This window comes from Mesoplodon mirus (genome assembly GCF_964341445.2).
Source record: "Mesoplodon mirus genome assembly, chromosome: 5".
In the NCBI taxonomy this organism is placed as follows: Eukaryota; Metazoa; Chordata; class Mammalia; order Artiodactyla; family Ziphiidae; genus Mesoplodon; species Mesoplodon mirus.
Genome location: NC_138980.1, coordinates 175,605,992 through 175,629,000, shown reverse-complemented (window position 1 = coordinate 175,629,000; position 23,009 = coordinate 175,605,992). Strand labels below are relative to the sequence as shown.

General features: G+C 46.8%; 1 protein-coding gene across 1 annotated transcript in view; it reads right to left on the bottom strand.

Annotated features, from left to right (window-relative positions):
- Positions 1 to 22,734, bottom strand: part of DAP (death associated protein) — a 66,761-nt gene extending 44,027 nt beyond the window's left edge. Inside the window, exons 1-2 of the mRNA XM_082623544.1 lie at positions 22,528 to 22,734; positions 4,261 to 4,357 (exon numbers count right to left, since the gene is read on the bottom strand). Of these exons, the coding sequence (XP_082479670.1) occupies positions 4,261 to 4,357; positions 22,528 to 22,582 (152 nt within the window). The 5' untranslated portion in view covers positions 22,583 to 22,734. The remainder of the gene's footprint in view (positions 1 to 4,260; positions 4,358 to 22,527) is intronic.
- Positions 22,735 to 23,009: the final 275 nt, after the last annotated feature.

The following is a 23,009-nucleotide window of genomic DNA, read 5'->3' as shown; positions in this document are numbered from 1 at the left end:
GTTTTTTGCAGTTTCCCAAAATACTATTATTGTACTTAGGTTAGGTCACTCTCCCACCCACGCCTTTCAGTTGGTAATAGTAGCCTTTGTATTACAATTAGGTCCATCTGTTACTGTGTGTGTTCCATCTTGGATCTCTCCCACATTCTGGATGATTGGAATTGTTTGCTTATTTTGGGGGTATGTGAACACAAAACAGCACCACAGCCCCGAGTCAGAGCTGTACAAATTGCCGAGCTCAGAGCAGGGCTGCTCCCTTCCTACCCTTGTTGCCCCATCCCCACTTCCCTCTTCCTTCCACCCCTTTCCCACCCACCCCCAGTCCACACACAAGCCCTTCCACTTCTACTTTACTCTTCCTGTCACCTACCTTTTAAAATATTTTTTTTACCAAGCTCGATTCATGGTAGGACCTCAGTACATGTTCACCACTACACTGTTTTTTAGTGAATCCTACTGATTACTGATTATTGAAGTCCATTCTATGCTGCAATTTCTCTTTCACATAATGAAACTGGGCACTTCATCTTAATATGCTCAACAGAAGGCTTTGAGGAAGATCAGAGCTTTCCGTGATTGGGTCAGTTCTGAGACGGAATCTAGCAGCCACTCAGGAAAGTATTAGCTCATAACAATGAAGTCTCTTACTCTGTCTGGATATGAGGTAACTAGAACTCAGCTTGATGGAATTCTTGGGAAACATTTTCAAATTTGTGCTACTTTATTATTTTTTCTTTTTTTAAATGGAGCATTTCAAAACAATTTGGTGGCAGAAGAAATTATTTTATTCTTATATCTGAAAAATTACAAGATTATGGGGAGTAAGAGTATCATAAAGACTTGCAAAAGAAGATTACAAGTAAAAGTGTTTGGGGGTTTTTTGGGTCACATAATAACCTCTTTAACACTCCAGTTGTTCATTTTCTCTGTAATCAGTACTTGATTTACTGATTGTGGAAGGAAGCCACCAGAGATGAGTCAGTAAATACAAAGCCAGTTTTAAATATCTGGGAAGGAAAGCAAAGAGTTTTGCAAATGCGCATCTAAGGAGGAAATTGGCATCTGAGACTGTGCACTTATTTTCATATCTGGAGAACACTTGGATCAAAACATGAAAAAATATAGAACATTAGGATTAGGATAATATGAATGTTGAAGTCACATGCCATGACCTTTCCAAGGGAAATTAATGTAAAACATTAAATGTCTGACAAATTCTGGAAATAAAGAGGTCTTCCCACATGTGAAGTAAAACCAGCCCAGTGCTCTGAAACCCTGCTGTAAGCTGGAATTAGGCCATCTACTGATGGTAGGGCTGCATGGGTGAGATTATGGGCTTGAGGAATATGGAATAGGTTATGGGCAACCCCAGAATCAATAAGTTTATTTTATAGAGGGATTTGGATTTACAGTCTGTTGATCCTAAAAATATTTTGTCAGTTCAGGGGGCTTCTGTAGCCTATTAAGGACATAGGCTTCCAAGTCAAGATAGGGTCAGGACTGAATCCTGGCCAGACCATTGACTGCTACATACCATTGGGTCAGATAACCTCACTGGGACTTGGTTCCTTCATCTGTGTAATGGGCACAGTAATACCAACTTTTGTGCGCATTAAACCCAATGGGAAGCACTTAGTAAGTGCCCAGCACAAAACAGGCGCTCAGTTGGTACACGCACCCCAGGGGCTAAGAGTGGGGGACTATGGACCCAGCTGCTACTCTGGAATGCTGGCTCTGCCACTCACTCACTATGTGCCCTTGGAAAAGTCACTTAACCGCTCTGAGCCGTTGAAGTGGGAGTAGTAATCTGGAATGAGGATACTAATAAAGAACCAACTCTCAAAGAGGGCTGAGAATAGAGCAGTTGCAAGTCGTTCAAATGAATGAACATGGGCAGAGAACTTAGAACAGGGCCGGGTTCGCTGCATTCTGTAACATCATCAATGACCGCTATGAACTATGACTAGTCAATTAGCCCACCAGAAAAACGGGGAGTGCCTGGTGATGGAAATGACCTATGATACAGAGTACCAGGTCTGGTGTAGGGGTTTGGAAGAAATTGTATTGGCCACATATGTCAATAGCTTCAGAGTCTGCAGGGGCTTACCCCTTCTGTCAATGGTGTGTCCGGTGGTTTAACCCACAGCGGTAAAGAGAGAAGCCAAAGTCCAGAGGACAAGAGCTAACACGCCCCTGAGGAACACAGTACAACAGTTGGACTGCAGGGAACAAACATACTCTTTTGCTCATATGCAAACCCTGCCCTGCAGTCTGCCTGCTTCAAAACACTTCATTCCAACCAACCTTCAAAGTGGATAAGATGATAAAGTCTAGAGAGCTGGGTGCTCTCTCCTTTCTCATGCAATCCTTCATCCTCTGGCACATATATTTAAATCGTGCATCTTCCATAAATGCTGTATTTCACCTCATGAGAAAAAAATCAATAGAAAGAAAACTAATGGGCCATTCTGTCTTTATTTCTAAACATGCTAGTAAATCATCATCTGTCACTGTACTGACACTGTGTTATGCAGAGAAATAGCTATTTGTCCCTTATTCCACTTAAACTCATGCAGAAAAGCACATTTCATTAACTTTCCAGGATTTTTTTCCAGGCATGGCTCTCTGTCTCGTCCTCTCTTCCTTCTTAGGGAATCAGTGGGTAGGAAGGGAAGTGACACCCTGGGTTTCCTAGAGGAGGAAATGACTACAGGCCACATGCTCTTATCTTCGGTTCCAAATCCAAGAATGTTCTCACACACTGAACTAAAGTTTTGTTACAACTCTTATGCAGGCGAAACTTAACCTGGCCTGCTCCAAGTCTGTAAATTTTTAAAATGCACCTCTGCTGGTGTGAACATCATACACAGATTAGGCTACCCGAGACCCCACTACAGGTGGTGTATGAAATGTGTATGGTCCTATACTCCTAAAACCTGCTTCTTCTCCTAAAACATCATAATTTCTCAATTCTGAAATAAATTAGGCTCCAAGGTTTTCAGATATGGGACCGTGGACTTGTAGGAGAATTCCTGATGTTGCTACGTGCCAAACACAGCTTTGTGAAGATAGTCAGTGGAAAGAAAATTCTAGAATTTTCTTTAAACCACCTTCTTCTTTTATAAAACCAGAACTTAGGCAGAACCTTCCCGTTGCTGATCTCATGATTTAAAATGGGCAATAATCACTCCGAAACTTCACCTCAACTTTTGTCCTCCCCTCAGTGACTGCCCGGTAAGTCATATCACATGAGGTTTCAAAGAAAATACCCAGCGGTGCAGCACATATGTAAGCAGACATGTGGGATCACCAAGCACATGCACGTCCTTCTTAGGGGGTGCGTGCTGTCAGCAGCTACTCTTATGGAAGCCTGCCCTGCTCTGGACCCCAGACTTGGGTTTAGCTCCTGCTCGGCATGGCAAGCGTATGGCCTCTGTGGGCTTCAGTCTCCCACGTGCAACCCAGGGAGCGTTCCACCTGCTATTCAGGGCTGCTGGAATGAACTACAGAAACGCAGGCTGGCTGCCCTCCGCACTGCCTTTCCTCTGGCTGAGACTTGTCTGGGGGCGAGTTATTAGGCAGAGAGCGTAGTGTCCACTTTCCTTCACGCGGACAAGCTCACAGACAGGTGGGCAGTGGTGGTGCATGTGTGTATGTTATAAGGTGGAAGGAGGTGGACTTGTATCCAGGTTGTTGGACCAAACTGGACATCAGAGTCACCAAGGAAGACAGCTGTAAACAGAGATGGTGGTGCTGTAGAAGATGAGCTGTCGGGGAGCCGGGAAGCCGGGGGCAGAGATGTCGTTGAAGGGCACTCGCTCACTCATGAGGGTGTGGCCTCAGTGATGCTGCTTGGCTGAACTGGCAAAGCCCTAATGTTTGTAAACTTTATTTAAACCAGTAGTTCTCTGCCCTCACTGCACAGAATGCCAGGCCCAGCCCAGAGATTCAACTAGTATGGCATTTTCAAAGGTCTGTGGGCGACTTCAGTATGGTAGTGGAGATTCAGGGCTTCTGCCCACAGACAGATGCACCCGCTCGGATGCAGGCAGAGGGCGTGCTCTCGATGCCCTGTTTCTCCCATCTGGGAACACAAGCCCCACCTCACTGCTCAGGAGAGGAAAAGCACACAGCACGGGGCCCACGAAGCCCACGAAGCCCAGGGGTTTATCAGAAGCACGGAGCAGAGAACAAACGTTAATGTTTAACTGAATAACGGTGATTTGTGAGACATCTCAAGGTTCGCCAGAACTCTCCTACCTGGGGCTTTCCCACTCCTGGTCGTCTTTTTCCTTCTCATCTCTGGTGTCTCCAGAATGCGGGTGTTTCTGCACAATTCGCATCCCACCGGCTTTCACTGCAGTGAAGACAAAGAGGGTATGATCAGGGTGGACACGGAACCACCGGACGGCAGGGGAACTAGTTCGAGAGTGTGTGTTTGTCCCATGGCCCCAGGTTAGTCCAGATCAGCCGGCAGCGACGGTGATTAACCGCAGAGGTTAAGGCTGTCACAGGGAGATTCAATATGATGTGACACTCAACGCTGTCTCTTACTTCAGATCCACTTAGAAAGTTTCCAAGCCTCCTTTGTTTGTCTGGTCTCCTTTCAAGTATTTGGTAGGAGCGGTAGTGCAACCAGAGTATAAACCGTGTGGACACAGTGGCTGCTTGCTTTCGGTTATACTCCGCTTCTCGATGCAAAAAATCCCCCACTTAATCCCTGCCTGTAGTATTTTCTCAAATGCCGATGGTGCTTTCAAAGGGGTGATACAGCCACAGGGGACACAGGACAGCTGCTGTGCACACAGCCAGAGTCCACTCCGGTGGCAACCTTTCCCAAACTGTGCTGTGAAACCCTAGAGTCGGCAGAAGTTTATTTGGTTTTTAAAAACAGCCTTAGTGACATATAATTCACATACAGTATAATCCACCCATTTAGAGCGTACAGTTCTCTCGTTTGCAGTGTTTTCAGAGTTGCACGCGATCCTTTTCAAACACGTTCATCACCCTAAACAGAAATCCGTCGCCGTTAACTCTCCAATCCCTCCTCTCCCCCCGCTCCTAGCAACCAGTCACCTGAATCTGCCTCATCTGGACATTTGACAGAAACAGAATCATAAAATACATAGTCTTTGGTGATAGGCTTTTTCACTTAGCATAATGTTTCCAAGGTCCATCCATGTCACAGCCCGTGTCAGTGCCTCACTCGTTTTCAGGGCTAAATCACACTCCATGGTACGCATGGTGGACCACATTTTGTCATCCATTCATCTGTGGTGGTCATTTGCATTGTTTCCACTTTTTGGCTACTGTGAATAATGCAGATATAAACAACCGTGTATGTACAAGTTTTTGTGTGGACACATGGACATGTACCTTCATTTCCTTGGTACATATGTAGGAATGGAATAGGTGGGTCACGTGGTAACCCCATATTTACCCTTTTGAAGGATCCCCCAATGCTTTCCAAAGCCACGGAACTGTTTACATTCCAACCAGTAGGGGTTCCAATTTCTCCACATGCTCGCCAACTCTTGTTATTGTCTATCTTTTTATAGTTATTCTAGTGGGTGTGAAGTGGTGTCTTATTGTAGTCTGATTTGTATTCCCTTAATGGCTAATATGTTAATGATGTTTTGCAAGAGAAAAACATGACAACAGAAGTGGGGATTCTAGGATCTATTAAGTGTGGGAAATGCGAGGTTGAACAAATTAAATGTGTTTCCTCAAGACAGATTTTCTGCCTTTAGTGTGCATTGTAAGCTTTATATGGGGCATATAATGTGCCATCTTTCCCAAGTGTATTTCACCACAGAACTCCTCTCCCAGGTAATGCTGGTTATCATTCTTCAGGACCCTGGTGTTCCATGGGATAAAGTCTGGAAATGCTGGCCTTATATCCAAAAAGCCAGCCCCACACGGCAGTCGCCTGTGCGTGTTTTAGGGTCAGCAAGTCCCTCCATGTCCTCAGCTGCATGGTCTTAGATTAGTCAGCCACTCAAAGCCTCAATGCTTCATCTCCAGAAAGGGGATAAGAGCCACGTCCTAAGATGGACAAGTTTAGATGAGAAGAGAGGCTGTTGAATCCTAACTCCCAAAGTGATGCTGTTTGGACGTGGGGACTTTGGAAGGTGCTTAGGTCATGAGGGTGGAGCCCTCATGAATGGGATTAGTGCCCTTACAAAGAGACCCCAGAGAGCTCCCTCACCCTTTCTGCCAGGTGAGGACAGAGCATACAGCCGTCTGTGAACTAGGAAGCAGGACATCACCAGACACCGAATCTGCTGGTGCCCTGACCTTGGATTTCTAGCCTTCAGAACAGCGAGAATGTCTGTTGTTTACAAGCCCCCCAGCCTGTGGTACTCAGTTATAGCAGCCCAAAAGGACGAAGACAGAGGTGTTCAGCTGCTTCCTGGCACGTGATAGAAAGTAGAGTGTGTTAACTGAGCTCCTTGGCCCCACGCTCGGGTGTGGGGCTCAGGGTGTTCACCCTCCCTCCTCAGGATAGCCACTCCGTGTTCTTCCACAGCCCTGCTCTGACCACACAGTACAACAAACATCCTCCGGTGTTTCAAATTACGTTGGACCCTGCTGAATTATGAAAGCCCAGGACTGGTTTCTTTACGATGCTGCGAACAGGAAGGAGAATGTGAAACACCCTGAGGCTTATACACTTCGGGTTTATTAGTTTTCAATTGCCCTGGGAGGATTCAGGAAGCTAACAATGCCTGTTGCACGGCCAGCGGTACCCAGCTGCAGTCCGTCAGGGGAGGGCAAAGCAGAGGGCATGTGAAATAAAGGACCATGTTTAGTGATGCGTCTGCTGGTCTGGTTTTGGAACGAGAATCTCCCTGCTGCCACCATCACTTCTTTTCAGTGGGGAGGGGACATTTAGTTTGTTAAGAAGGAAATATAACCCTGTCCAGTAATTCTCTCAAAAATCTGCTTTTATCCCGACCAATTTTTATTCCAATCATTTTTATTTTTCAATTCGAAAGCTTTTCCCCCCTCAAATCTGTCTGGTCTTTACTTGATAGTGCATTACTCATATCTCGTTTTTAATTCTTTTATGTATTTAATTATTTTAGGCATACTTGTCTTATGGTTGTATATCTAATTATTTTATTATCTGAGGTCCTTGGGAGTCTCATTCACTGTTCATTTTTCTCTGATTCTGGCTCTTGTTTGGGGTGAGTGTGGGCCATGGGCTTGTCTTCAGTAAGCCTTTATCTGTGGGGATCCTCTGGGGTGTGGGGTGCAGGCAGCATCCCTTTGGAGAGATGCTGTACATGCTTCTGTCAAACCTGGAAATCCGAAAATATATAAGATGGCGGAAGAGTAAGACGCGGAGATCACCTTCCTCCCCACAGATACAGCAGAAATACAGCTACACGTGGAACAACTCCTACAGAACACCTACTGAACGCTGGCAGAAGACCCTAGACCTCCCAAAAGGCAAGAAACTCCCCACATACCTGGGTAGGGCAAAGCGGAGAGATTCCCGCACAGAGGATCGGTGCCGAGCGGCACTCACCAGCCCGAGAGGCTTGTCTGCTCGCCCGCCGGGGCGGGCGGCACTGGAAGCTGAGGCTCGGGCTTCGGTCAGAGCACAGGGAGACGACTGGGGCTGGCGGCGAGAACTCAGCCTGAAGGGGGCTAATGAGCCACAGCTGGACAGGAGGGAGTCCGGGAAAACTCTGGAGCTGCCGAAGAGGCAAGAGACTTTTTCTTCCCTCTTGGTTTCCTGGTGCGCGAGGAGAGGGGATTAAGAGCGCTGCTTAAAGGAGCTCCACAGACGGGCGCGAGTAACGACTGAAAGCGCGGAGCCCGGTGACGGGCGTGGGAGGCTGGGGCTGCTGCTGCCGCCGCCAAGAGGCCTGTGTGCGAGCGCAGATCACTGTCCACACCGCCCTTCCGGGAGCCTGTGCAGCCCGTCACTGCCGGGGTCCCGGGATCCAGGGACGGCTTCCCTGGGAGAACGCACGGCGCGCCTCGGGCTGGTGCAACGTCACGCCGACCTCTGCCACTGCAGGCTCGCCCCGCACTCCGTGCCCCTCCCTCCCGCCTGGCCTGAGTGAGCCAGAGTCCCCGAAGAGGCTGCTCCTTTAGCCCTGTCCTGTCTGAGCGAAGAACAGACACCCTCCGGCGACCTACACGCAGAGGCGGGGCCAAATCCAAAGCTGAGACCCAGGAGCTGTGAGAACAAAGAAGAGAAAGGGAAACCTCTCCCAGCAGCCTCAGAAGCAGCGGATTAAAGCTCCACAATCAACTTGATGTACCCTGCATCTGTGGAATACATGAATAGACAACAAATCATCCCAAATTGAGGAGCCAGGAGTTAGTGCTGTGCCTCTGAGGTGGGAGAGCCAACTTCAGGACACTGGTCCACAAGAGACCTCCCAGCTCCACATAATATCAAACGGTGAAAATCTTCCAGAGATCTCCATCTCAACACCAGCACCCAGCTTCACTCAACGACCAGCAAGCTACAGTGCTGGACACCCTATGCCAAACAACTAGCAAGACAGGAACACAACGCCACCCATTAGCAGAGAAGTGGCCTAAGATCATAAAAAGTCTGCAGACACCCCAAAACACACCACCAGACGTGGACCTGCCCACCAGAAAGACAAGATCCAGCCTCATCCACCAGAACACAGGCACTAGTCCCCTCCACCAGGAAGCCTACACAACCCACTAAACCAACCTTAGCCACTGGGGACAGACACCAAAAACAACGGGAACTACGAACCTGCAGCCTGCAAAAAGGAGACCCCAAACACAGTAACATAAGCAAAATGAGAAGACAGAAAAACACACAGCAGGAGAAGGAGCAAGATAAAAACCCACCAGACCTAACAAATGAAGAGGTAATAGGCAGTCTACCTGAAAAAGAATTCAGAATAATGATGGTAAAGATGATCCAAGATTCTATTTCCAAGATCCAAAATCTTGGAAATAGAATAGACAAAATGCAAGAAACAGTTAACAAGGACCTAGAAGAACTAAAGATGAATCAAGCATTGATTAAAAACACAATAAATGAAATAAAAAATACTCTAGATGGGATCAATAGCAGAATAACTGAGGCAGAAGAACGGATAAGTGAGGTGGAAGATAAAATAGTGGAAATAACTGATGCAAAGCAAAATAAAAGAGAATGAAAAGAACAGAGGACAGTCTCAGAGACCTCTGGGACAACATTAAACGCACCAACATTCGAATTATAGGGGTTCCAGAAGAAGAAGAGAAAAAGAAAGGGACTGAGAAAATATTTGAAGAGATTATAGTTGAAAACTTCCCTAATATGGGAAAGGAAATAGTTAATCAAGTCCAGGAGGCACAGAGAGGCCCATACAGAATAAATCCAAGGAGAAATATGCCAAGACACATATTAATAAACTGTCAAAAATTAAACACAAAGAAATCATATTAAAAGCAGCAAGGGAAAAACAACAAATCACACACAAAGGAATCCCCATCAGGATAACAGCTGATCTCTCAGCAGAAACTCTACAAGCCAGAAGGGAGTGGCAGGACATAATTAAAGTGATGAAGGAGAAAAACCTGCAACCAAGATTACTCTACCCAGCAAGGATCTCATTCAGATTTGATGGAGAAGTTAAAACCTTTACAGACAAGGAAAAAGTAAGAGAGTTCAGCACCACCAAACCAGCTTTACAACAAATGCTAAAGGAACTTCTCTAGGCAAGAAACACAACAGAAGGAAAAGACCTACAATAACGAACCCAAAACAATTAAGAAAATGGGAATAGGAACATACATATCGATAATTACCTTAAATGTAAATGGACTAAATGCTCCCACCAAAAGACACAGATTGGCTGAATGGATACAAAAACAAGACCCATATATATGCTGTCTACAAGAGACCCACTTCAGACCTAGAGACACATACAGACTGAAAGTAAGGGGATGGAAAAAGATATTCCATGCAAATGGAAACCAAAAGAAAGCTGGAGTAGCAATTCTCATATCAGACAAAATAGACTTTAAAATAAAGACTACTAGAAGAGACAAAGAAGGACACTACATAATGATCAAGGGATCAATCCAAGAAGAAGATATAACAATTGTAAATATTTATGCACCCAACATAGGAGCACCTCAATACATAAGGCAAATACTAACAGCCATAAAAGGAGAAATCGACAGTAACACAATCATAGTAGGGGACTTTAACACCCCACTTTCACCAATGGACAGATCATCCAAAATGAAAATCAATAAGGAAACACAAGCTTTAAATGATACATTAAACAAGATGGACTTAATTGATATTTATAGGACATTCCATCCAAAAACAACAGAATACACATTTTTCTCAAGTGCTCATGGAACGTTCTCCAGGATAGATGATACCTTGGGTCACAAATCAAGCCTTGGTAAATTTAAGAAAATTGAAATTGTATCAAGTATCTTTTCCGACCACAATGCTATGAGACTAGATATCAATTACAGGAAAAGAGCTGTAAAAAATACAAACACATGGAAGCTAAACAATACACTACTTAATAACGAAGTGATCACTGAAGAAATCAAAGAGGAAATTAAAAAATACCTAGAAACAAATGACAATGGAGACACGACGACCCAAAACCTATGGGATGCAGCAAAAGCAGTTCTAAGAGGGAAGTTTATAGCAATACAATCCCATCTTAAGAAACAGGAAACATTTCGAATAAACAACCTAACCTTGCACCTAAAGCAATTAGAGAAAGAAGAACAAAAACATCCCAAAGTTAGCAGAAGGAAAGAAATCATAAAAATCAGATCAGAAATAAATGAAAAAGAAATGAAGGAAACGATAGCAAAGATCAATAAAACTAAAAGCTGGTTCTTTGAGAAGATAAACAAAATTGATAAACCATTAGCCAGACTCATCAAGAAAAAAAGGGAGAAGACTCAAATCAATAGAATTAGAAACGAAAAAGGAGAAGTAACAACTGACACAGCAGAAATACAAAGGATCATGAGAGATTACTACAAGCAACTCTATGCCAACCTGGAAGAAATGGACACATGCTTAGAAATGCACAACCTGCCAAGACTGAATCACGAAGAAATAGAAAATATGAACAGACCAATCACAAGCACTGAAATTGAAACTGTGATAAAAAATCTTCCAACAAACAAAAGCCCAGGACCAGATGGCTTCACAGGCGAATTCTATCAAGCATTTAGAGAAGAGCTAACACCTATCCTTCTCAAACTCTTCCAAAATATAGCAGAGGGAGGAACACTCCCAAACTCATTCTATGAGGCCACCATCACCTTGATACCAAAACCAGACAAGGATGTCACAAAGAAAGAAAACTACAGGCCAATATCACTGATGAACATAGATGCAAAAATCCTCAACAAAATACTAGCAAACAGAATCCAACAGCACATTAAAAGGATCATACACCATGATCAAGTGGGGTTTATTCCAGGAATGCAAGGATTCTTCAATATACGCAAATCAATCAACGTGATACACCATATTAACAAATTGAAGGAGAAAAACCATATGATCATCTCAATAGATGCACAGAAAGCTTTCGACAAAATTCAACACCCATTTATGATAAAAACCCTGCAGAAAGTAGGCATAGAGGGAACTTTCCTCAACATAATAAAGGCCATATATGACAAACCCACAGCCAGCATCGTCCTCAATGGTGAAAAACTGAAACCATTTCCACTAAGATCAGGAACAAGACAAGGTTGCCCACTCTCACCACTCTTACTCAACATAGTTTTGGAAGTTTTAGCCACAGCAATCAGAGAAGAAAAGGAAATAAAAGGAATCCAAATCGGAAAAGAAGAAGTAAAGCTGTCACTGTTTGCAGATGACATGATACTATACATAGAGAATCCTAAAGATGCTACCAGAAAACTACTAGAGCTAATCAATGAATTTGGTAAAGTAGCAGGATACAAAATTAATGCACAGAAATCTCTGGCATTCCTATATACTGATGATGAAAAATCTGAAAGTGAAATCAAGGAAACACTCCCATTTACCATTGCAACCAAAAGAATAAAATATCTAGGAATAAACCTACCTAAGGAGACAAAAGACCTGTATGCAGAAAATTATAAGACACTGATGAAAGAAATTAAAGATGATACAAATAGATGGAGAGATGTACCATGTTCTTGGATTGGAAGAATCAACATTGTGAAAATGACTCTACTACCCAAAGCAATCTACAGATTCAATGCAATCCCTATCAAACTACCACTGGCATTTTTCACAGAACTAGAACAAAAAATTTCACAATTTGTATGGAAACACAAAAGACCCCGAATAGCCAAAGCAATCTTGAGAACGAAAAATGGAGCTGGAGGAATCAGGCTCCCTGACTTCAGACTATACTACAAAGCTACAGTAATCAAGACAATATGGTACTGGCACAAAAACAGAAAGATAGATCAATGGAACAGGATAGAATGCCCAGAGATAAACCCACGGACATATGGTCACCTTATCTTTGATAAAGGAGGCAGGAATGTACAGTGGAGAAAGGACAGCCTCTTCAATAAGTGGTGCTGGGAAAACTGGATAGGGACATGTAAAAGTATGAGATTAGATCACTCCCTAACACCATACACAAAAATAAGCTCCAAATGGATTAAAGACCTAAATGTAAGGCCAGACACTATCAAACTCTTAGAGGAAAACATAGGCAGAACACTCTATGACATAAATCACAGCAAGATCCTTTTGGACCCACCTCCTAGAGAAATGGAAATAAAGACAAAAATAAACACATGGGACCTAATGAAACTTAAAAGCTTTTGCACAGCAAAGGAAACCATAAACAAGACCAAAAGACAACCCTCAGAATGGGAGAAAATATTTGCAAATGAAGCAACTGACAAAGGATTAATCTCCAAAATTTATAAGCAGCTCAGGCAGCTCAATAACAAAAAAACAAACAACCCAATCCAAAAATGGGCAGAAGACCTAAATAGACATTTCTCCACAGAAGATATACAGACTGCCAACAAACACATGAAAGGATGCTCAACATCTTTACTCATTAGAGAAATGCAAATCAAAACTACAATGAGATATCATCTCACACCAGTCAGAATGGCCATCATCAAAAAATCTAGAAACAATAAATGCTGGAGAGGGTGTGGAGAAACGGGAACACTCTTGCACTGCTGGTGGGAATGTGAATTGGTACAGCCTCTATGGAGAACAGTATGGAGGTTCCTTAAAAAACTAAAAATAGAACTACCATATGACCCAGCAATCCCACTACTGGGCATATACCCTGAGAAAACCATAATTCAAAAAGAGACATGTACCAAAATGTTCATAGCAGCCCTATTTACAATAGCCCGGAGATGGAAACAACCTAAGTGTCCATCATCGGATGAATGGATAAAGAAGATGCGTCACATATATACAATGGAATATTACTCAGCCATAAAAAGAAATGAAATTGAGCTATTTGTAATGAGGTGGATGGACCTAGAGCCTGTCATACAGAGTGAAGTAAGTCAGAAAGAGAAAGACAAATACTGTATGCTGACACATATATATGGAATTTAAGAAAAAAAAATGTCATGAAGAACCTAGGGGTAAGACAGGAATAAAGACACAGACCTACTAGAGAATGGACTTGAGGATATGGGGAGGGGGAAGGGTAAGCTGTGACAAAGTGAAAGAGCGGCATGGACATATATACACTACCAAACGTAAGGTAGATAGCTAGTGGGAAGCAGTCGCATAGCACAGGGAGATCAGCTCGGTGCTTTGTGACCGCCTGGAGGGGTGGGATAGGGAGGGTGGGAAGGAGACTCAAAAGGGAGGGGATATGGGAACATATGTATATGTATAACTGATTAAATTTGTTATAAAGCAAAAAATAAAAATAAAAATTAAAAATAAATAAGTATATATATATATATATATATATATATATATATATAAACATCAAAAAAAACCCAAAACCTGGAAATCCTTTTTACATTAACTGAGAACAGGAATGGCCAAACAGTGTAAATTTGAACTCATCGCCCATGTAAAGGCAGGCCTGCAGTTTCAAATTCTCCAGGAGCCTTTGTTTGCCATCCAGAGGCCAGGCTGAAACACACCAGCTTCCCCACCACCCCACTGTGTTGCTGGACACAGTTTTTTCCTGCACCCTTTCTCCATGAGTTTGGCCTCTGAGCACCAGCTTTCAGCTGGGGTCTTGGGTTAAATGAGGCCATAGGGGTGGGGTCCTAATCCAGTATGACTGGTGCTCTTATAAAAAGAGGAAGAGACACCAGGTCACTTCCTGCCTCACATGGGCCCAAGGTTCAGGCTAACTGTTCTGAATTTAGCTACTTTTTTGGCTGTGATTCCTACAGATTTCCCTCACTTTGGGTTCAAATTTAAAAAAAAATAAGAAAACAAAAATACCATTTGCAGGTGGCTTATCAAGATTTCCCAGGTTATGTAGCCTGCCAAACCTTAAGAAATGGAGACTGAAAAAAAAATTCTGTAATATATTTAAGATAATTATCTACTCACTCTCTTGAAATATAAGATTATGAATGTTTTTGGCCAAAAGAGGAGGCTAGAAGAACTGTCCCACTGAATTTTTTTTAAAATTTATTTTCCTCCCCCATTTATCCCACCCCTATCTCATGCCCATGAGAAAGTGATTAAAGGTGCTGTTATGAGCTGAACTGTGATCTCCCTAAATTCACAGGTTGGAGCCCTAAACTCCAGAACTTCAGAGCTGACTGGATTTGGAGACAGGGCCTCTAAGGAGGCAATTAAGTTAAAATTAGGCTGTTATGGTGGGGCCCTAATCTGATAGGACTGATGCTCTTATCAGAAGAGGAAGAGACACCAGGGATGCATGTGTTCAGAGGAAAGGCCATGTGAGGACGCAGTGAGAAGGCAGCCATCTGCAAGCCAAGGAGAGAGGCCTCAGGAGAAACTACACCTGCCGGGACCTTGATCTTGGACTTCTGGCCTCCAGAACTGTGAGAAAATAAATTTCTGTTGTTGAAACCACCCAGTCTCTGGTATTTTGTTATAGCAGCCTTAGCAAACTAATACAGATGCCCATTAAAAAATAATCTCTGAATCATTTCAACCTGGTAGACACAAAAACCTTAAAACTATAAATCCCAGGTGTGTTCTATAAACTGGCTAACAGTAAAAAGAGTGTACAACTCACTACAGAAGGAATGGAGGATGAATGTCAAGGTGATGTTCGAAATAATCACGTCTCGGGAAGCTCGCAGGGAGCCTGTCCACTTCTCTGTTGAGGTAAGTACACACGTCCAAACCCAGTCACCCCACATTAGCACTTCATTTAATCTAGTTTATAAAAACAATTAAGTTAATCAATCTCTCACAGTATGTGTGGTGATTAATGCAGCAATATAAAGTGGCAATAATAATAACTCAAGGCTGCGACAGATTCTTTCTAACTTGCACGACTGCCAAAAAATACAACAACACATATTTATCGAATGTTTTATTACTGTCTCTAGGACTCTTCGTTGGTAAAAAATGTAAAGGCAGAGCTTGTTCTGCAGAAATCTTTGTGAATGTAAGTATTTTTCTGAGACATTAGTAAAAAAAAACAACTCAGATTTTTGTTGTTGTGCTTGTTATTCAAATGTGAGCTTCAACTTTCAAGAATAACAAGTTGCGCAGTGGTTAAGAATCCACCTGCCAATGCAGGGGACATGGGTTCACTCCCCAGTCCAGGAAGATCCTACAGGCCGTGGAGCAACTAAACCCGTGCACCACACTACTAAGCCTGCGCTCTAGAGCCCGCGAGCCACAACTACTGAGCCCACGTGCTGCAACTACTGAAGCCCGGGTGCCTAGAGCCCATGCTCCTCAACGAAGAGTAGCCCTTGCTCGCTGCAACTAGAGAAAGCCGGTGTGCAGCAACGAAGACCCAATGCAGCTTCCTCTTAACAGGAGTGCCAAGCTGAAGTTAAGGGCCTGGATACTGGAGCTAGATCCCTGGGTTCAAATCCCAGCTCTGCCTGTGTGTGTGAGTGAGGGTGTGTGTGTGTTGGCAAGTCGCTGGCACTGTCTCAGGGTCCTGCCCGTGAAGGAAGGGTGGCAGTGCTCTCCCCGCAGGGGTTCTCTGAGGACTGAAGGAGTGAGCCCATGTGAAACACCTCCGCCAGGGCCTGGTTCCCATGAACGCTCAACTCTCAGCTACTCTTAGGCGACGGGTTTTCACAACTAGCATCTAGCACTTAGAGAACCCTCCAGTGTGTGAGTCCTTGGTGGTTTATCACCTCCTCCCCACGGCTTCCTCACGTGTCAAGTGGGGATGGCAGGACCGACGTACCGGGTTGCTGGGGAGTGAGTGACACACCCTGCAAAGTGCTCACCCACCATGGGGCGCTCCACTGCCCTGGTCAGCTGACCACCTCCAGGGCTGTCGTCAGTAACTCACCACATCTAAGTAAGTTCTGGAGACCTGCAGATCCTGGAGAATCCTTCCACTCTTCATGCCACCACATGCCAGGCCCTGTTGTAACCACTGGCCAAGCACCCCCCTACCCCCTGACTTTCCAATCACCCTATGGTGTAGAACCCACCCCCCACCACGAGGAGGGGAAGCCAGTGGCCCCGGTCGCACAGGTAGCAAGCTTCTGACCCCGGCAGCCTGCGCCCTGAATCACAGCCCGCAGGCCTTGCCCTGCTTGAACATTCCAGGAAACAGAGCAACACTCCTCCTCAGAGAGACAAGAGAGGTGGCCTATGGAGAGGGTCTAGGCCAGGAAAGAAAGTGTGTTTGATGTTGAAAGCTCTCTGCAGAGCAGCTTCCTACCCAAGGAGCAAAGAGGGAAGACGAAGCATCCTCCAGGTCAGACTTTGTCAGGTGGGCAAATATTGAGGAAGCAGCTGATGACATATCCCCCCAGGGCTGGACATCCCCTCAGGCATCTGGGTGCCTGACTGTGAGATGGTCCCCGACAGCTGGCTCTGGGCCCACACTCAACAGCAGGTTAGGAAGACCCCCCCAGCTGCATGCCGGGCAGGGGGATGAGAAGGGTGTCCCTAGATGGACAGTAAAAGCACCCTGCACCAGGGAGCAGCCCCAGCCCTGGCTGCCGTGCTGAGCAGGACTTGTGAGCGGATGCTTTCTTTGTTCTTGCCCAAGAAGAGCTACTGAAATGTGATTCAAAGGAAACCAAATCCACGCAAAAAAAAATAGAGATGAAAGGCTCTGAGAATTGCTCCGGTGAGAACAAAAGGAAGCAAACCAGAAACACCCAGAGCTGCAGGTTAGCCGAGAACGTAACCATCTCAGGTAGAGCAGCACTGTGGCCGGAAAGCAAAGTGGACACGGGACCAGACAGCCCCCGGGATGGGGGACAGTGGGGGGATCAGGGCAAAGGAATGTGGTCCCTCTTGGTTGAGAGGAAGGGCTCCACCAGGAGAGGAGGCTCCTTGGCCAGCAGGAGAGCCACGTCCGTCTGGGGAGGCTGATGGCCCTGAGGTGGGGAGCCCCGTGAAGGGAGAGTGGAGGATGAAGGGTGAAAGGCAGTGAGTCATGGGGACCCCGGGAGCCCCGGCACCCCTCACCCCCGAGGCCAAGTACAGTTCCCGCCACAGGAGCTTTCCGGCCTGAGGCAGCGGGGGAAAGTGATGCTTGTGCTAAAAAGCGAGTCCCAGATAAATTGCTGAACCTGCAGCCCTGACGGTTTCCTCTCTAAGAAAACTGAGGACCAAACAAGGGAAACTGCTATTCTGCGCTCAGAGTTGGAAGGTGTTAAGGTGGGAAGGCCCTTCAATGACACGGGGGAAACCCCGCTCACCCCGCAGGGGAGGAGACGTGGCGTTCAGAGGCGTGGAGCGTGGGGCAGGGCCATGGGGCTGTGGACTGGGACTGGACAGGCCAGCCTGTCTTCCACGCAGGGCCCGCTCCATCCCCTGACAGGCCGCCCCAGAGGACAGACTGCGTGGTGAGCAGGCCAAGACAAGGACCAGCCGGAGGGCGACTGGGCCAAACCCGAGGAGGGTGTGGGCAGCCGTGGGGGAAAACCTTGCGTTCAGGGTGGCGGATTTCAGAAACTCCATGGAGAAGTAGCATCCCTGCCTGGAGGTACCTGGGGACAGGCAGTGAGGCAGTGTTCATCAACCCTAACCCCAGCCTCCCTTGCAGCTGGGTTGGGGCCATTTACCTGGGTCGTGGCCCTAATACAGCAAAAAGAGGCAAAGTAATGAGCCCTCCCTAGATGGCCATGCCCTAGTCCCTGGAACCCGTTTATGTGTTGGGTTGCATGGCAAAGGGGAAGGAATGTCGCAGATGGAAGTGAGGTTGTGGATGGCCTCTGGAAGCTGGAAGAGGCAAGAAAATGGATTCTCCCCTAGAGCTTCCAGAAGGAAGCTGCAAACACCATGATTTCTGCCCAGTGAGACCCATTTTGCACTTCTCACCTCCAGAACTGGAAGATAATAAAGTTGTGCTGTTTTAAGCCATTAAATGTATGGCGCTTTGGGCTTCCCTGGTGGTGCAGTGGTTGAGAGCCCGTCTGCCGATGCAGGGGACGCGGGTTCGTGCCCCGGTCCGGGAAGATCCCACATGCCGCGGAGCGGCTGCACCCATGAGCCATGGCCACTGGGCCTGCGCGTCCAGAGCCCGTGCTCCGCAATGGGAGAGGCCACAATAGTGAGAGGCCCGCTTACCGCAAAAAAAAAAAAAAAAAAAAAAAATGTATGGCGCTTTGCTACAGTGGCCACAGGAAACTAACGCAGTGACACATGCCGCTCCCAGACTGAAGCACCACAAGGCCCTGGCACCACAAGGCCCTGGCACCACGGCCTGCACTCAGTACCCTCCACAGAGGCGGAGTCGCTGGGCAGGAGGGACCTGGGCCTCTGCATTTCTCCTGGTAGGAGGGCCACCGGGAGAGAAATAAACCTTGACTTGCTCAGACACTGAGATTTGGGGTGTTACAATTAGTGAGTACAATATAAAACTGTAACTAATACAGTACTTTATACAAAAGTGAATAGTCCCTATCCAAACAAAAGAATTTCTGAAGCTCGGAAGGGGAAACTACTCACAAAACCAAGCAAGAGTGCACAGGCATCGTCTGAAATAAACAGGACACTCACAGAAAAAGAGGAGGACGTGTCTGTCCCCCAAAGTCCTAGAACACAGAGGGGAAATTGAAAACACGTCTTAGAGGTGCTCGGTCCACCCTGACAGGAAGCTTTTTTTAAAAAGGCAGTGGGCTTCCCTGGTGGTGCAGTGGTTGGGAGTCCGCCTGCCGATGCAGGGGACACGGGTTCGCGCCCCAGTCCAAGAGGATCCCACATGCCGCGGAGCGGCTGCACCCATGAGCCATGGCCACTGGGCCTGCGCGTCCAGAGCCCGTGCTCCACAATGGGAGAGGCCACAACAGTGAGAGGCCCGCATACAGCAAAAAAAAAAAAAAAAAAAAAGAAACAGCACACAAGGAAAAGCCGTATACCATACCGAGAGGTCACCCTTGTTAGGAACATTTACATTTATAAGGGAAATCTCCACTTGTAAGTGTCTCTCCCTCTGTACCAGAAAGAAAAGGATGCCTAAAGTATAGGAGAATCTTAACATCTGCATAACTGTCTCCCTTCCCCTGGTGCATTTCCTGGTTCCCTCCCCTAACGGGGCCTCCCCTTCTCCCTGGCATTTTTCATCTTTACTATTTAAGGTGGTGGTTGGGAGTTACTCATTTTTCTTGAGTATCTCCCATGTATACAGGAGACATACATGTTATTAAACGTCTGTTTTTCTCTTGTTAATCTGCCCTTTATCTTAAGGGGGATCTCAGCTAAGAACCTAGAAGGGTAAAGGGAAAATTCTTCTTCTTCCCCATACCCCACGCGTTGTAACGCTCAGCAAATGTTAGCTACAGTTTCCGCTGTGATGCTGCTGCCGAAGCTGGCTGAAAGTCCAACCTGCACCCCCAGTACCCGCTGGAGACAGCTCAGCAGTGGAGGGAAGTTGTGGGCCGCACATGCTACGGAGGAAGGCAGAGGCAGTAAGAGGTTCTGGAGAAACTCGGGAGCTATTTATTGAGTATTCTGAACCAGGCACTGAGCATCAGTGGGACCCAGCCCTGGAAGCAAGAAGAACAGGCGGACAGGTGGAGGCTACGCAGATGCACAGGAGCGTCCCCGGTTCAGACAGCAATAACGAGAAAACACAAAAGAAAAAGAAGAGAGTCATGGAGGAGAGTTTTATTTTTTCAATTGCAGATTTAAATTTAAATTTAGTTTTCAATTGCAGATTTAAGCACAAGCTCCTGTTATCCAACTTAAGCCCTTAATGAAAGTTTTCCCAGTGTTTTTAAGGCTGTTATTTTGATTTATGAACTGGGCTCTCGGCTGTACTTGATGATTATCCTTTATTATAGTGGTTGCCTTTTTTTTGTTTGTTTTAAACATCTAATCTGCAGAACTGTCTAACCTCTGATCATACCGGAGTAAACAAGGCCACCCAGAACTTTCTGCCAAAACAGGCTTCCACACAGGGGCCTCTGTACCACAGGGAGAAAAAGCACCTGAGCGGTACTACCTGGGAGGCAATATACCACAAGGGATGAAAGGTCTCTTTCTAACCTGCACCCCCGGCCAAGTGTGACCGGCCTTGGGAAATGCAGGATGACAGTGACAGCTTCCTTAGCAGCTCCTGCTGGAAGGGGGCCTCAAAGGCTTAAGGGAGCTGCCCTGAAGTCACTTGAGGAGTTTACCTGTGGGACTAACTGCCCCTGGGCTCCAACCCTGATGGATGGCGACAGGAACAGCACAAAGGAAGCCCTGCCCTGCTACTTTCTCAGGGACCATCTGGCCCGAACCTCCCATTTCATGGATTAGGAAAACTGAGGCCTAGAGAAGTGACAGGCCTCAAAACTTAAAACCCACGTGCACTGCTACAGCAGCGCAAATACCCTGGCTCCCCTCTCCTCGGGCACAAATAAGATGTTTAACTTGTAACGCACACGGTCCAGCTGTTCACAATTCAAAGAAAATCAGAGTCCCTCATGAAGTTTCTCCCAGGGAGTTAATAGAGACAGTTTATACCTCTGATCCTAAAGCTCTCCATATGGCTCTCTCTATATGCAATTTCATTACTGCTACGTTGCTTTGGTATCATTCCAACACATACAGCTAATGCCACTCATTGCCCGGGGACAGGGGAGCCCTGTGCAGACTGCTGCCGCGTGGTCCATGGCCACGAATGTAAATGCAGGTGTTCCCTCCTGCCGTGCTGCACAGGTCATCAGGCACGAATGATGCACATGAACCCCCAGCGGCAGGGATTAAACGTCAGAGTCATCATGAAAGGAAATGCCTTTGAAGTTCTTTTTTAATTTTAAACTAATTCAACACGGAGACCCCCAAAGTCTACTTTCCATTTCAGTGGAACTATTTTCTAAAATCCCATGCTCTTACACCCCCTCGCATCAGTTAGCCATTTTTCTTTCCTAGTGCCAGTCAGTCTTGTTGTTCAGAGCTTGCTTCACTAGTGAAAAGCATTCCCTGCTCTGGAATGCAACGTGTGGAAAGAACTTCTCTATTCACCGTGTTGAGGCAGAGAATTAGTGCCCTATCGTGGGGGGCGGCAGACAGAAATTAGGGGAATCTTTCCTCTAACAAGAAGATGGCACAAATGTTCCATAAAAAGCAGCCATGTTTGGCTAAGGCTTCTGTTATTAGCAAACTGTGTTGATACTTTAACTAACGGGTGGAACTAAGACCCTAAAAACCCCACACACCGAAGTGACCCGTATCCTGGGACCCAGTCACATCTGATTCCCTCCCAGTGTCCTTCTATATGGATCGATCGTCATTCCAAAGGAGAGGAGAAAAAGCAATCCACCAGTTTGGGCAGATTCGAAAGAGCAAACAGGAACTGGGCTCAGAAAGGGGAAGAGACGGTTTGAACGTGAAGGTTGGTTAGAGACACATTTTCTAAGAAAGATGACTCTTTCCTGCATTTAACCTCCTTGGCTCAGAAGTTTAGGATGTGCAAAAGCAAAAAGCAAAAAACAAAACCACTTCTGAGGAAAAGCAGAATGCGACAGAAACTGGAGGGGGAAAAAAGTCATATTGAGTGATTAATGATAAAAACGATTTCCGCTCCTTTGGTTCCTTTGTAATGCTGTCAGTCTACGATTTATCATCATGACGTTAAAAACACTGATTTGTCGTTGTTTCGGCTACTCGTTTTGCTAAAACATCTGTACATTCTACGTAAGTATTCACCGCCCAAACTTCTGGGAGCAAGTTGTGCATCTGGGCTTGCTCAAGTCACTCTAATTTGCATGCAACTCGCACAGGCTTGCGATGTTTCGCATAAAGAAACACGTCTCACCAGCGCGGGGCTGAGTTTAACTTAGACCCCACGAGCGGACACGGCCCAGGCTGGCCGGCTGCCTCCCCCGCCCGGCGCCCCGCTCCGCGCTCCGCGCCCCGTGCCCGCGGGTTCGAGCCCGCCCTCCGGGCCCGCGAGAGGAGAGAAAGTGGGAACGAGTCAGTACCGGCGGGCGGGTGTCCAGCTTTCGTCTCTAGCTTCCCCTCGGGAGGCGAAGACATGGTGCGACCGGGTTTCAGAGGGACCTGGACGGCGGTCGTCGAGTGCTCGCGGGCCTGGAGAGAAGTGCGCGCGGGCCTGGAGAGAAGTGCGCGCGAGCGTGAGCGCCGGGAGCGAGGGAGGCGCGTGCGTGGGGCGGCGGGGCCGCGCGCAGGCGGACCGGCCGCGGCCGCCTGGAGGGGGCGCGGCCGCCGCGCGCCTACGTGGAGCGGCCCCGCCAGCCCGCGGCTGCGCGGTGGCGTCACTGCTCCCGCCCGTCCCGCCCCGCCCCGCCGGCGCCCGCGCGCCCCGGGTACTGAGCATGCGCAGTCGGCGGCGCCACGTTGGAAGCCTCGGCCAAGGGCGGAGGAGGAAGAAGGGGAGCGGGGGCGGGGTGTTAGCGGTTAGAAGAGACGGGAGTTGGTGCCGGCGGGGACAGTCGCCCGGGGT